The sequence below is a fragment of the Erinaceus europaeus genome, chromosome 7, assembly GCF_950295315.1.
Source record: "Erinaceus europaeus chromosome 7, mEriEur2.1, whole genome shotgun sequence".
In the NCBI taxonomy this organism is placed as follows: Eukaryota; Metazoa; Chordata; class Mammalia; order Eulipotyphla; family Erinaceidae; genus Erinaceus; species Erinaceus europaeus.
Window position 1 is genome coordinate 92,830,942 of NC_080168.1, and position 13,698 is coordinate 92,844,639.

The 13,698-nt window shown below is 37.7% G+C and overlaps 1 protein-coding gene across 1 annotated transcript in view; it reads left to right on the plus strand.

Moving 5' to 3' along the window:
• ZFC3H1 (zinc finger C3H1-type containing) overlaps positions 1-13,698 on the plus strand; it is a 72,489-nt gene that overhangs the window by 39,449 nt on the left and 19,342 nt on the right. The window contains exons 14-22 of the mRNA XM_007537590.3: positions 993-1,167; positions 1,785-1,916; positions 4,774-5,316; positions 5,402-5,511; positions 6,486-6,617; positions 6,714-6,835; positions 7,935-8,036; positions 8,386-8,505; positions 13,299-13,482. Of these exons, the coding sequence (XP_007537652.2) occupies positions 993-1,167; positions 1,785-1,916; positions 4,774-5,316; positions 5,402-5,511; positions 6,486-6,617; positions 6,714-6,835; positions 7,935-8,036; positions 8,386-8,505; positions 13,299-13,482 (1,620 nt within the window). The remainder of the gene's footprint in view (positions 1-992; positions 1,168-1,784; positions 1,917-4,773; positions 5,317-5,401; positions 5,512-6,485; positions 6,618-6,713; positions 6,836-7,934; positions 8,037-8,385; positions 8,506-13,298; positions 13,483-13,698) is intronic.

Consider the following 13,698-nt stretch of genomic DNA (forward strand, 5'->3'; position numbering starts at 1 on the left):
TAACAAATGGACAGGCTTATGTTTAATTTTTAAGCATTTATTTATTTTATTATGTAAAATATATTTTTTGTTATCTTTACTTATTTGATAGAGACAGCCAGAAATTCAGAGGAAGGGGGAGATAGAGATAGAAGGAGACAGAGAGACACCTGTACTGCTTTACTACTTGTAAAGCTTTCCCCCTGCAGGTCAGGACTTGGGGTTTATACTTGTGTCCAAACACATTGTGTTTTTTCTTTTTTGCACATTTAATATGTGCGTTCAGATGAGTGTGCTATCACTTGGTCCCCATAGCTACTTTTTAAAAAACTTATTAACACTTTTCAACTATAATCCACATTACTGAGATTAAGTGATTTTCTTTTTGAAAAAAGATTATTATCTTGGGTGTTTTTTTTTTAATTTTATTGTTATTGTTTTTATGGTGGTGGAACTTTGGAGCCTCAGACATGAGAGTCTGTTTGCATAACCAATATGCTATTTACCCTCACCCCTTAGTTTCTTTCTTATTCTTTTTTTTAAAAAATAATTTGTATATTTATTTATTTATTCCCTTTGTTGCCCTTGTTTTATTGTTGTAGTTATTATTGTTGTTATTGAAGTCGTTGTTGAATAGGACAGAGAGAAATGGAGAGAGGAGAGGAAGACAGAGAAGAGGAGAGAAAGACAGATACCTGCAGACCTGCTTCACCACTTGTGAAGCGACTCCCCTGCAGGTGGGGAGCGGGGGGCTCAAACCAGCATTCTTCAGCCGGTCCTTCCGCCTTGTGCCACGTGTGCTTAACTCACTGCGCTACCGCCCAACTCCCGGTTGCTTTCTTAAAATGTGACAATATCCATTTGAATTCCCAAATAAAAAAATAGTCATATACCTAAATTTTTACCATGTATTTTATGGCATATATTTTAAAATGAGATACTACTTTATAAATTTTATTCAGATGTAAATTCAGTGGATTCAGAAAACATTAATAAGAATTTTTGTCCACTAGGATTCTCTTGATGAAAGATGAATCTGTTTTAAAGAATCTCGTACAGCAAGAAGCTAAGAAGAAAGAATCTGTTCGAAATGCTGAAACAAAGATAACAAAACTTACGGAACAGCTTCAAGCAACAGAGAAAATTCTCAATGTTAACAGAATGTTTTTGAAGAAGCTTCAGGAACAAGTAATGTTCTTTTTTTAAACACTAAAATTTGCCTCATGATTACAACACATTATTTATAGTCATTTTTATTATTTTCTACAGAACGAGTGTCTCATACATAAGTGATTGTATTGTTTTGGCCACTTTTTCATTCAGATAGTGTGAAATACACTAGAGCATATAGCATCCTTTGTTTCCATAGCATCTCCTATGGGATACCAGGACTTGAACTTGAGTAATGCACATTGGCAATGCAGACACTCTTATCTGATGAATTATCTCTGGCTGCTATAGCATTTTAAAATAAATATTCATTTTATTTATTTTATAAGAGAGAGAGAGGCCAGGCATATCCTATGCTGGGAATGAAACTCAGGATCTTACATTTGCAAGTTTAACACTCTATTTGTTGTATCATCTCTCAGTCTGTAACCATATTTTTATAAAACAAGGTAGGCTGTAAACCAAAGCCAGCATAGTTGACTTATTAATTGATTTTTACTGAGATATAGTGAAATATTTTTAATTTTTGGTTGAAGTCCCTAAAAAAAAATTCCCAAAGTATTTATTGCATCTCAGAAGGAAATATGTCCTCTCATGGTTCTCATTTGCATTTCAGAATTATCCTATATTTTCAGATTCACAGAGTACAGCAACGTGTTACAATTAAAAAAGCTTTAACTCTGAAGTATGGGGAAGAGCTTGCTCGAGCAAAGGCGGTTGCTAGCAAAGAAATAGGAAAACGTAAACTGGAACAGGATCGCCTTGGAGTAAGTTGTTTATACAAATATGTGTAGATTTTGGAAATAAGGTCTTTTTTTAAATTACATATTGGATAGAGATAGAGAATTTGAGAGGGGAGGGGGAAATGGAGTGGGAAAGAGACAGATACCTGCAGCTCTACTTCAGCACTCATGAAGCTTTACCCCTGCAGGTGGGGACCAGGGGCTTCAGCCCAGTTCCTTGTGCACTACTGTAATGTGTGCCCTTAACCAGGTGCTTCAATGCCTGGTCCTGGAAAGAAGGTCTTTATGATTCTTTTGAAGGTATAAGATTGATAAAATAGGGAGTCGGGTGGTAGCGCAGCGGGCTAAGTGCAGGTGGTGCACTGTGCAAGGACCGGTGGAAGGATCCTGGTTCAAGCCCCCGGCTCCCCACCTGCAGGGGAGTTGCTTCAGAGGCGGTGAAGCAGGTCTGCAGGTCTCTATCTTTCTCTCCCCCTCTCTGTCTTCCCCTCCTCTCTCCATTTCTCTACAACAGCAGTTAAAAAAAAGTTTAGAAGAAAAATTTGATAAAATAACTTCCATGTATTTTAATATAACAGGGAACCAGGTAGAGATTTACCTTGTTGAATGCATACATTACAGTATGCAAAGACCCAGTTTCAAGTTCCTGGCCCCTACATGTAGGGGGGAAGCTTCAAGAGCGGTGAAATAGGGAGCCAGGCAGTGGTGCAGTGAGTTAAGCTCACATGGCGGAACAGCGCATAGGATCCCGGTTCGAGTCCTGCCTCCCCACCTGCAAGGGGTTGACTTCACAGGCAGTGAAGCAGGTTTATAGGTGTCTGTTTTTTCCTCTCTCTGACTTCCCTTCCTCTTGATTTTTCTCTCCTATCCAACAACAACAATAATAATAACATCGATAAACAAGGGGAAAAAAAGAGCAGTGAAATAGTGCTGCAGGTGTCTCTTCCATCTCTATCCCTCCTTCTCTATTTCTGTCTGTATTTAAAATAAATATTTTTAAAAAGATACTCAGACTAAAACTTTTTTTAATATTTATTTTATTTATTTATTCCCTTTTGTTGCCCTTGTTGTTGTTTTATTGTTGTAGTTATTATTGTTGTTGTCGTTGTTGGATAGGACAGAGAGAAATGGAGAGAGGAGGGGAAGGCAGAGAGGGGGAGAGAAAGATAGACACCTGCAGACCTGCTTCACCGCCTGTGAAGCGACTCCCCTGCAGGTGGGGAGCCGGGGTTTGAACCGGGATCCTTATGCCGGTCCTTGTGCTTTGCGCCACCTGTGCTTAACCCACTGCGCTACAGCCCGACTCCCAGACTAAAACTTTTAAAAAATGTTTTTTAATATTCCTTTGTGTTGTCCTTGTTGTTTTATTGTTGTAGTTATTATTGTTGTTATTGATGTTGCCGTTGCTGAATAGGACAGAGAAATGGAGAGAGCAGGGGAAGATAGAGATGGGGAGAGAAAGACAGACACCTGCAGATCTGCTTCACCGCTGGTGAAGCGACTCCTCTTCACGTGGGAAGCCAGGGGCTCAAACTGGAATCCTTACACCGGTCCTTACGCTTGGCAAAGACTAAAATTTTTTAATGGCATCCATATTTTTAAACTTTTTAATCTCTAAGATGTCTTATTTAATGGATGAATTATTTTATATGATTTTGAACCTATAAAGCAAGTGCTAGTTCACAAATGAAGATGCTAACATCTTTTAGAAAGGCATGTGTTCACTACCTTATAAAAATCATATTTTTTGGGAGTCGGGCTGTAGCGCAGCGGGTTAAGCACAGGTGGCGCTAAGCTCAAGGACCGGCATCAGGATCCCAGTTCGAGCCCCCGGCTCCTCACCTGCAGGCAGGTCCCTTCACAGGCGGTGAAGCAGGTCTGCAGGTGTCTGTCTTTCTCTCCCCCTCTCTGTCTTCCCCTCCTCTCTCCATTTCTCTCTGTCCTATCCAACAACAACGACATCAATAATAACTACAACAATAAAACAACAAGGGCAACAAAAGGGAATAAATAAATAAAAAATTAATTAATTAATTTAAAAAAATTTTTTAAAAATCATATTTTTTAAAGCAGTCTTTTTAATTATCTTTATTTATTTATTGGATAGAGACAGTCAGAAATTGAGAAGGAAGGGAGTGATAGAGAGGGGGAGAGACACCTGCACCCATTTTACCACTTGGGAAGCATCCCCTCTGCAGGTGGGGGTTGGGGGCTTGAATCAGGGTTCTTGTGCATTATAACATGTACATTTAACCAGGTGGGTCACCACCCAGTCCCTGTCTGTGATATCCACTGGAAACTTGTTTTTTTGTTTGTTTGTTTGTTTGTTTCGACTTTTGTATATCCTTTTGGGTTGTTGGAAAACTTATGGCATATTTTTCTTTTTTTTTTTTTTTAAGATTTCTTTTATATTTTATTTATTCCCTTTTGTTGCTTTTGTTGTTTTATTGTTGTTGTTATTGATGTTGTCGTTGTTGGATAGGACAGAGAGAAATGGAGAGGGGGTGAGAAAGACAGACACCTGCAGACCTGCTTCAACGCCTGTGAAGTGACTCCCCTGCACGTGGGGAGCCAGGGGCTCGAACTGGGATCCTTACATGGGCATCCTTGCGCTTCACACCACTTGCGCTTAACCTGCTACACTGCCATCCGACTCCTTCTCATGACTTATTTTTCTGTTTTTCTTGCACAAATGCATCCTAAATTTTCCATCAACCCAAGAGATAACTTAGCAGAAAATACTAGAGACATAAAACTACTGTAAAACTATTTTAGTTTTTATTGATTTAGTTATGTAATGTTGGATTGGAAGTATTGCACAATTATTTTACCAAAAATAGTTTATAGTCTCTCATAAATGATATCTAATTTTCTCTCCCAGCCAAACAAAATAATGAGACTGGACAGTTCTCCACTATCAAGTCCAAGAAAGCATTCAGCAGAACTTATTGCTATGGAAAAAAAACGACTACAAAAGCTAGAATATGAATATGCCCTAAAAATTCAGAAATTAAAAGAAGCTCGGGCCCTTAAAGCAAAAGAACAACAAAATTTTACTCCGGTTGTGGAAGAAGAACCTGAATTTTCTTTACCTCAACCTTCACTTCATGATCTGACACAAGATAAATTAACTCTTGACATTGAAGAAAATGATATTGATGATGAAATTTTATCTGGTTCAAACAGAGAACGAAGACGATCCTTCATAGAATCCAATTCTTTTACTAAACCTAATCTTAAGCACACTGATACACCTAACAAAGAATGCCTAAACAAACCTACTAAGAATACTGTTGAAAAACCAGAACTTTTTCTAGGGTTAAAAATTGGTGAATTGCAGAATTTATATTTAAAAGCTGATGGCTTAAAACAGTTGATTGTTAAAACTACCACAGGCAGTACAGAAGAGGTTTTGCATGGTCAGGTAATAGAACATTTCAAATTCTTCATAAAGTCTTGAATTCATCATAGCCTGATTTGTCTTACGAACACATTTTTTTCTTTTGTAGGAGATTTCTGTGGATGTGGATTTTGTTACAACTCAGAGTAAAGCAACGGAAGTGAAGCCATGCCCATTTACAACCTACCATAGTCCTCTACTAGTTTTTAAATCCTACAGGTATACAAAATAGAACAGCAGTGGGGAGGTAGCATAATGGTCATACAAAAGAATTTGATGCCAGAGGTTCTGAATACCCAGGTTCACCACAATAATCTAGTACCATAGTAAACCAGAGCTGAGCAATGCTTTGGTTTAAAAAAAAAAAAAAAAACTTAATATATTTTAATCTTGAATATTTTGTGCAAATGAAAAACATTTGAATAATAGCAAAAATAAACTTTTTGTGCCAGCAAAATAGCTCACTTCAATAGTATGCTGCTTTGCCATGTGTGCCCAGTTTGAGCCTAGCCCCCTGCTTTGGTGCTGTAACTTCTTTCTTTCGCTTTCTGCCTCTGTCTCTATATAAATTAAATAGAATTAATTAATGAATTAAAAAAAACTTCTTGGGGTTGGGCAGTCGCACACCCAGTTAAGTCCACATAATACCATGCTCAAGGACCTGGGTTTGAGCCTCTACTCCCCACCTGCTGGGAGGGATACTTCATGAGTGGTAAAACAGGTCTGCAAGTGTCTTATCTTTCTCTCTTCCCCGGCTCTCCACCTGCAGGGGAGTCATTTCACAAGCAGTGAAGTAGGTCTGTAGGTGTCTGGCTTTCTCTCACCCTCTGTCTTCCTTTCCTGTCTCCATTTCTCTCTAGCTTATCCAACAACGCAACATCAATAACAACAATAATAACTACAACAATAATAAAACAATAAGGGCATCAAAAGGGAATAAATATTTTTTAAAAAATTAAGCTGGAAATCTCAGATATGCAAATACTGTGCTCTACCAACTTTACATATATGTAAACAAAGGTTGCTTGTACCTATCAATTGATATTCTGACTGCTTGCTAGAATTAATTTTAAGTAATTATGCAAATATTAAGTTCAAAGTATAGAAATTATATGTGGGGAAGGAAATGAAAAATTTCCCACAATTTTATAAGGAATGTTTATGGAGCATAATAATACATTTTCCTTTCTTAGATTTAGTCCATACTATCGAACAAAGGAGAAACTTCCCTTAAGCTCCGTATCATTCAGTAATATGATTGATGCAGACCAGTGTTTCTGCCGTTTTGATTTAACAGGAACGTGTAATGATGATGATTGTCAATGGTGAGTAATATTTATTTGTAAACATTTTGTAGTTTAAAATTCTCTTATTTAAATTTGATCTGTATATGATTTATCTTTTCTGTGTTGTCATTTTAGGCAGCATACACAAGACTATACACTTAGCAGAAAACAGCTATTCCAGGACATCCTGTCATATAATCTGTCTTTGATTGGCTGTTCAGAAACAAGCACCGATGAAGAAATTGCTGCTGCTGCAGGTTTTTAAAGAACTCTTTATCTTTCCCAAAGTGAAATTTAAATTTAAATGGTTTATCATTTTTATATTTAGGTGTTATTGACATCTTAAAATATCTACCTTCTTCTAGCGTTTGCCCTTCTTCCGTAGCCAGTCAACAGCATCAGGTTGAGCCTGATGTCTGCTTGTTGCTGGCTTTGAAAGTGACTGGGATCCATGTGGATTCAGTCAGCTAGGAAGGATCGTCAGTTTCCCCAATAAATGGGTACTCACGGGATGCACCACGAGAAGGTCGATCCAATGCATCCCAAATTATCTACCAATTCAGTACATCACCTATGACTCTAAATTTGCTTTGTTTTGTATAGTACTCACTAGTCGTATGTTGCTTCTATTTAGGTAAAATTTACTTCTCAGTTATATTAGATATATTTCAGTTCTTTAAGCTACATGTAGTTAAGTACTTACCAGTAGAGCAGTGCAGATAAAAGACATTTCTATTTTTGCAGAAAGTTCTTTGAATGGAGTGCATCTAAATAAAGCTGGTTTTATTTAGAATAAATACTAAGATTTGTAGAAAAATTTCACAATGATTTTAACAGTTTTCTCTTGAACTTACTACTTTATTAAAAAACAAATTTTGCATGTTGGAAGTTTTATGTAATTTCAGATTCTATAATAAAATGAAAAGGATTTTTATGCACTAATTTTGTAGTAGGCATACATTATTGCTAGATATTGTAAATATTGAGCTTTACCCTTGATTTAGTGCCAGATATCCACCCTCAACCTGCAAATCTTTTGGAAGTAAGAGTGTTGGTGATTGTTAAATTTAATGTTAGTAAGATCCAGAGTGATCACAGTGTGATCACTAAATTTATTCGATCATTCTCATTTTAGAATTTTAATTTTATTCACTTGTTTAGTTTCTTTCAAGAGATTTTTTAAGACCCAAATTGTGTGATGTGGCAGGATTTGTCATAGTAATTAAGATAATGTAGCCATTGCTTCTAAAAGAGCACCGTATTTTTAATTCTTAAATCTTCAATACATAGTATTTAATCATTATAATCCATTGTTTAAAGCTATTCTTATGAACATGGCATTTCTCTATTTTTCAGAAAAGTATGTTGAGAAACTTTTTGGAGTAAACAAAGATCGAATGTCAATGGACCAGATGGCTGTCCTCCTTGTTAGCAATATTAATGAAAGTAAAGGCCATAGTGAGTATAAATGTCTGTGTATCTTTCTCACTGTCACACAACTACTCACTTACACCCTGTTTATTTCTTTTCTTTTTTTCTTTGCTTCCAGTCTTATCACTGGGGCTTGGTGCCTGCACTATGAATCCACTACTCCTAGAGGCCATTTTTCCCTTTTGTTGCTTATCGGTATTGTTGTTACCATTATTTTTGTCATTGTTGTTGAATAGGACAGAGAGAAATTGAGAGAGGAGGGGAAAACGGGGAGAGATTCTGATAGACACCTGCAGACCTGCTTTAAGTATTTGGATAGCCTTTAGAACATAAAAATAAGAATGAGTTATATTGACTAATAACCTTTCTACTTTAGCACCTCCATTTACAACTTATAAAGACAAAAGAAAGTGGAAGCCAAAGTTTTGGAGAAAACCTGTTTTAGAAAATTGCTTCAGCAGTGATGAGGAGCAATCTACAGGGCCAATTAAGTACGGTAAGAAATAAGGATCCATTAACCTTGTGTTTGTATATATTAATTGAGGTATTTTGTTTTTGCTTTTCTTTTTTTTTTTAATTTATTTCTTTCTTGGTGAATTAATTTACATTCAACAGTAAATACAATAGTTTGTACATGCATAACATTCCCCAGTTTCCCATTTAACAATACAACTGGGAGTCGGGCTGTAGCGCAGCGGGTTAAGCACAGGTGGCGCAAAGCACAAGGACCGGCATACGGATCCCGGTTCGAACCCCGGCTCCCCACCTGCAGGGGAGTCGCTTCACAGGCGGTGAAGCAGGTCTGCAGGTGTCTATCTTTCTCTCCTCCTCTCTGTCTTCCCCTCCTCTCTCCATTTCTCTCTGTCCTATCCAACAACAACAATAATAACTACAACAATAAAACAACAAAGGGCAATAAAAGGGAATAAATAAATTAAATTAAATTTAAAAAAATACAACCCCCACTATGTCATTTATCATCCTTCATCACCCCAGAGTCTTCTACTTGGGTGCAATACGCCAATTCCATTTCAGGTTCTACTTGTGTTTTCTTTCCTGGTCTTGTTTTTCAACTTCTGCCTGAGAGTGAGATCATCCTATATTCATCCTTCTGTTTCTGACTTATTTCACTCAACATGATTTTTTCAAGGTCCATCCAAGATCGGCTGAAAATGGAGAAGTCTATTTTCAAGTCTATCATGTCAAATATGAGAATAGCTGTTCTGCCCTTTTTTGTGGGCCATTGGTTTGTATGATAGTTTTCCATCCTTTCACTTTAAGTCTGTGTTTGTCTTGTTGAGTTAGGTGGGTTTCCTGTAGACAGCATATTGTTGGGTTGTGTTTTCTGATCTATCTTCCTACTCTGTGTCTTTTAATAGGTGAATTCAGGCCATTGACATTTATTGATATCAAAGATTGAAGTTATTTTATTATTATTTTTTTTTTATTATTGTTGTTGTCGTTGTCGGATAGGACAGAGAGAAATGGAGAGAGGAGGGGAAGACAGACAGGAGGAGAGAAAGATAGACACCTGCAGACCTGCTTCACCGCCTGTGAAGTGACTCCCCTGCAGGTGGGGAGCCGGGGTTCGAACCGGGATCCTTATGCCGGTCCTTGTGCTTTGCGCCACCTGCGCTTAACCCGCTGCGCTACAGCCTGACTCCCGATTGAAGTTATTTTAATGCCATTCTTGTCGAGTTTTAGAGTGTTTTGATATAGGTCCTATTTGTGGTGGTCTGGTTATTTATAGGAGACCTTTCAGAACTTCTTTCAGGGCAGGCTTGGTGATGGTTGCTTCCTTCAACTGTTGCTTGTCTGAGAAGGTTTTGATGCCTCCATCTAGTCTGAATGACAGTCTAGCAGGATATAGTATTCTTGGCTGAAAGCCTTTCTCATTGAGCACTCGATAGATATCTTGCCATTCTCTTCTGGCCTGTAGTGTTTGTATGGAGAAGTCTGCTGCTAATCTTATGGGTTTTCCTTTGTAGGTGACTCTTTGTTTTTCTCTTGCAGCTTTCAGGATCCGTCCTTTATCCTTATTCCTTTCCGTTCTAAGTATGATATGTCTTGGTGTCTTTAGGTCTGGGTTAATTCTGTTTGGGACTCTCTGGGCTTCTTGAATTTTTATGTCTTTGATGTTGTCTAGACTAGAGAAGTTTTCAGCTACTATGGCCTGGAAAATGCTTTCTTCCTCTCCTCTTTCTTCCTCTGGTAAGCCAATAATGCATATATTGTTTCTTTTGAAGTCATCCCATAGGACTCTGTTGTTGTTTTCAGACTCTTAATCTCTTTTTGAGATCTCTTACTTCTTTTTTAGTTGTCTCTAATTTGTCCTCAATCTTGCTAATTCTGTCTTCAGCCTTATAGATTCTATTTTCTTTGCCCTCTACTGTTTTCTGGAGTTCATCTATTTTGTTACCCTGTTCTGATACTGTTTTAGCCTGTTCAGCTAGTTGCATTCTTAGCTCAGCGATTTCAGCTTTCAGCTCTCTAATAACCATGAGATAATTAGTATTTTCTTCCATATTCTCAATTGTTGTTCCTGCATTTCTGATTACAATTTTTTCAAATTCTTTACTCACTCCTGTTATTATTTCCTTAGCTAATGTTTGGATGTTGAACACGTTATTTTGTGCTTCACCCTCTGGAGGACTTTTAGCTGGACTCTTGTCCTGGTTCGATTCTCCAATATTTTTTCTTGTTGTTTTAACCATTTTATATATTATGTTATGAGTTCCCTTTATCAGTACTTTTCAAATTATTGATCACTATTGCCTGGATTGACTTGTGTCTACGTAAGTTAATTAAAGGGTTCACAGTGGTGGAAGTTAACAGTTATTTCAATCCCTGAGTTGGAGCTCAGTGGTTTAAAAGCCTCTTTCTTTCTTTTTTTTTTTCCTTCGCTGTAGGCTATGGGAGCCTGAGGGCTTTTAAACTATCAATAGGCTTCTTAGCTTAATCACTGACTCCTGACCAAGAGATAAAACAGGGTGTGGCAGAGATAATCCAGTGGTTATGCAAAGAGACTTTCACAGCCCTTCAGCTATGCCACCGAGGTATAGGTCTTCTGAGTTTCCTGGTTAGATCTCTGTCCCCTGGTGTCCCTCCCTGTTGCTGCTCCAGATTCTGAGGGTAGTAGCAATGGAGACTGAGAGTTGCACTTGGTGAGTCTCTGGGGAGTCCTCTCCTCCCTTCAGCTGTCCCCTTGTTGGTGGAGCAGACTGGAGGTGGTGCCTCAACTGATAAACTGCTGAACTGTTAGCAGTCACTTAATGTCTCCTTAAGCCCCTCTCTCCTCTCTGTCACCAGCCACACGTGTTTGTACTCACCGGTGATTTACTGGGTTCCTGTGATCATTCTAGTCCTGTCTTGTTTCGGTCCCGGGTGGTCTCCTTTGGTATTCCTAGTTGATCCGGGAGAAGAGAGGAGAGGAGAGGAGAGAAAGCGATCTGCTGCTCGTAGATCTGCCTCTGGAAGTCGAATCTGTTTTTGCTTTTCAATATTTGAACAGTGATGCTATTTTGGCATAGAAGATATGTGAATAGTTCTTCATTGTGTGGGATTGCCTCTAATATAGCAATATGTTTTATGTTCATGACTTCTGCCTAGTAAATTTAAGTATCATTCATTATTTGGTCCATACTGCCAGAGGGGGAGAAATGTTAGGGAAAGATGACTAAGAGGCCTCTCAAACCCAACCCCATCAGGACCCAGAGAGAGAAAAACATTCTGAAGTAATAGTAAGTGTAGATATGACTTAGAAAGCAAGAGGAAACAGGATTGTGCGGCGGGGGCGGGGGGGGGGGTGGGAGATGGGCAAAAATATAGAGGAACAGATAGTTATATAGTTATATAAGTAATAGTCAATCAGGACCTAGCAGTGACACACTAGATTAAGTGCACATAGTACAAAATGTAAGGACCATAGCAAGGATCCCGGTTTGAGTCCCCAATTCCCCACCTGCAGGGGGGTCACTTCACAAGTGAAACAGGTCTGTAGGTCTCTCTGTTTCCTCCTTCCCTCTCAATTTCTCTTTGTTCTATCCAATAAAAAATGTCCACCAGGAGCAATTCATGGGAGAAACACTACGGTTTCCAGTGGAGGGAATGGAGATACAGCATTGTGGTGGTTGCAATGGTGTGGAATTGTACCCCTGTTATCTTGTAATCTTGTAAACTAACATTAAATCACTAATAAAAGGGGGGAAAAGAATCATTTTCTTAAAAAAATTTTTTTATATATTAATTTATTTTCCTCTTTGTTCTTTTTTTTCATTGTTTTTTTATAATTTATTTCTTTATTGGGGAATTAATGTTTTATATTCAACAGTAAATACAATGGTTTGTACATGCATAACATTTGTTTTTCATTGTTGTTGTAGCTATTATTATTGTTGTTTTTGATGTCATCGTTGTTGGATAGGACAGAGAGAAATGGAGAGAGGAAGGGAAGACAGAGGGGGAGAGAAAGATAGATACCTGCAGACCTGCTTCACTGCCTGTGAAGCGATTCCCCTGTAGGTGGGGAGCCAGGGGCTCAAACCGGGATCCTTCTGTGGGTCCTTGTGCTTTGCACCACATGCGCTTAACTCGCTGTGCTACCGCCCTTCTCCCAAGAATCATTCTTTAGTAATTACAATGGCTTCAAATATTGCTAAATATATTTGAGTGAAGGGAAGGAAGCAGTACTATTACGTGAGGACCATTGCCCAACCTGTCTTCTTCAAGACAGATGTACTATTTTATTTTTGATTCTGTCTCTTCTGACATGTAGAATCACTCAATGAATGAATTTCGAATGAATGGACAAAGCAAACATGAGTACTTTGTCAAACACAACTTATATGTAACTGCATTATTTGTAAATTAGCAGATATCCATTAAGTGTATTTATTTATGTTACTATTGTTTACATTAAGCTAAAATTTTTCAGTTTGGATTTGGTAGAACTCACCTTTGTTACATGTTAGGTTTTTTTTTTTTTTTTTCACATTTTAATGAATGTGAGCTATCAAGCAATGATTCTTACCCTTCAAATTAGGAGACAGTACTTCTGGTTTGTCCTAGATCATCTTTTTTTGTTCTTGTGTAATTTCAATAACACTTTACTTATATCACTGATAGAAATGTTCTGACTTGGATAGTAAATTTGATTCCTGTGCCTTAAATCTATGAGCTTGCCATTAAAAACATTAGATTATTTTAAAGATGAGGTCAGTTTTTTTTTTTTTTTTTCCTTGGGTCTGTGGGTCAGAGAAAATATAAGACTCATGATACTTTTCTATATAGCCTTTCAACCAGAGAAACGAATCAGTGTTCCAGCTTTGGATGCAGTTGTTACTCCAGATGATGTCAGATACTTTACTAATGAGACTGATGATATTGCTAATTTAGAAGCAAGTGTACTTGAAAATCCTTCTCATGTGCAACTTTGGCTCAAGCTTGCATACAAGTATTTGAATCAAAATGAGGGGTAGGTTTCCTAATCTTTGTGTAAAAACTGTTGAAATTTTTATGTTCATGTTTGAGGTTTATTCTGTCTGAGGTAGCCAGATTTCCTTCCTACTATCTCTTTGATAGTCAAAAGCACTTTGGATAAAAGCTATTAAAATAGTTGAAGATCAGATTGACTTGGCTCATTGACATGGTTCATTGTATGGACAGTAAATTAGCTAAAGTTTTTTTTAAC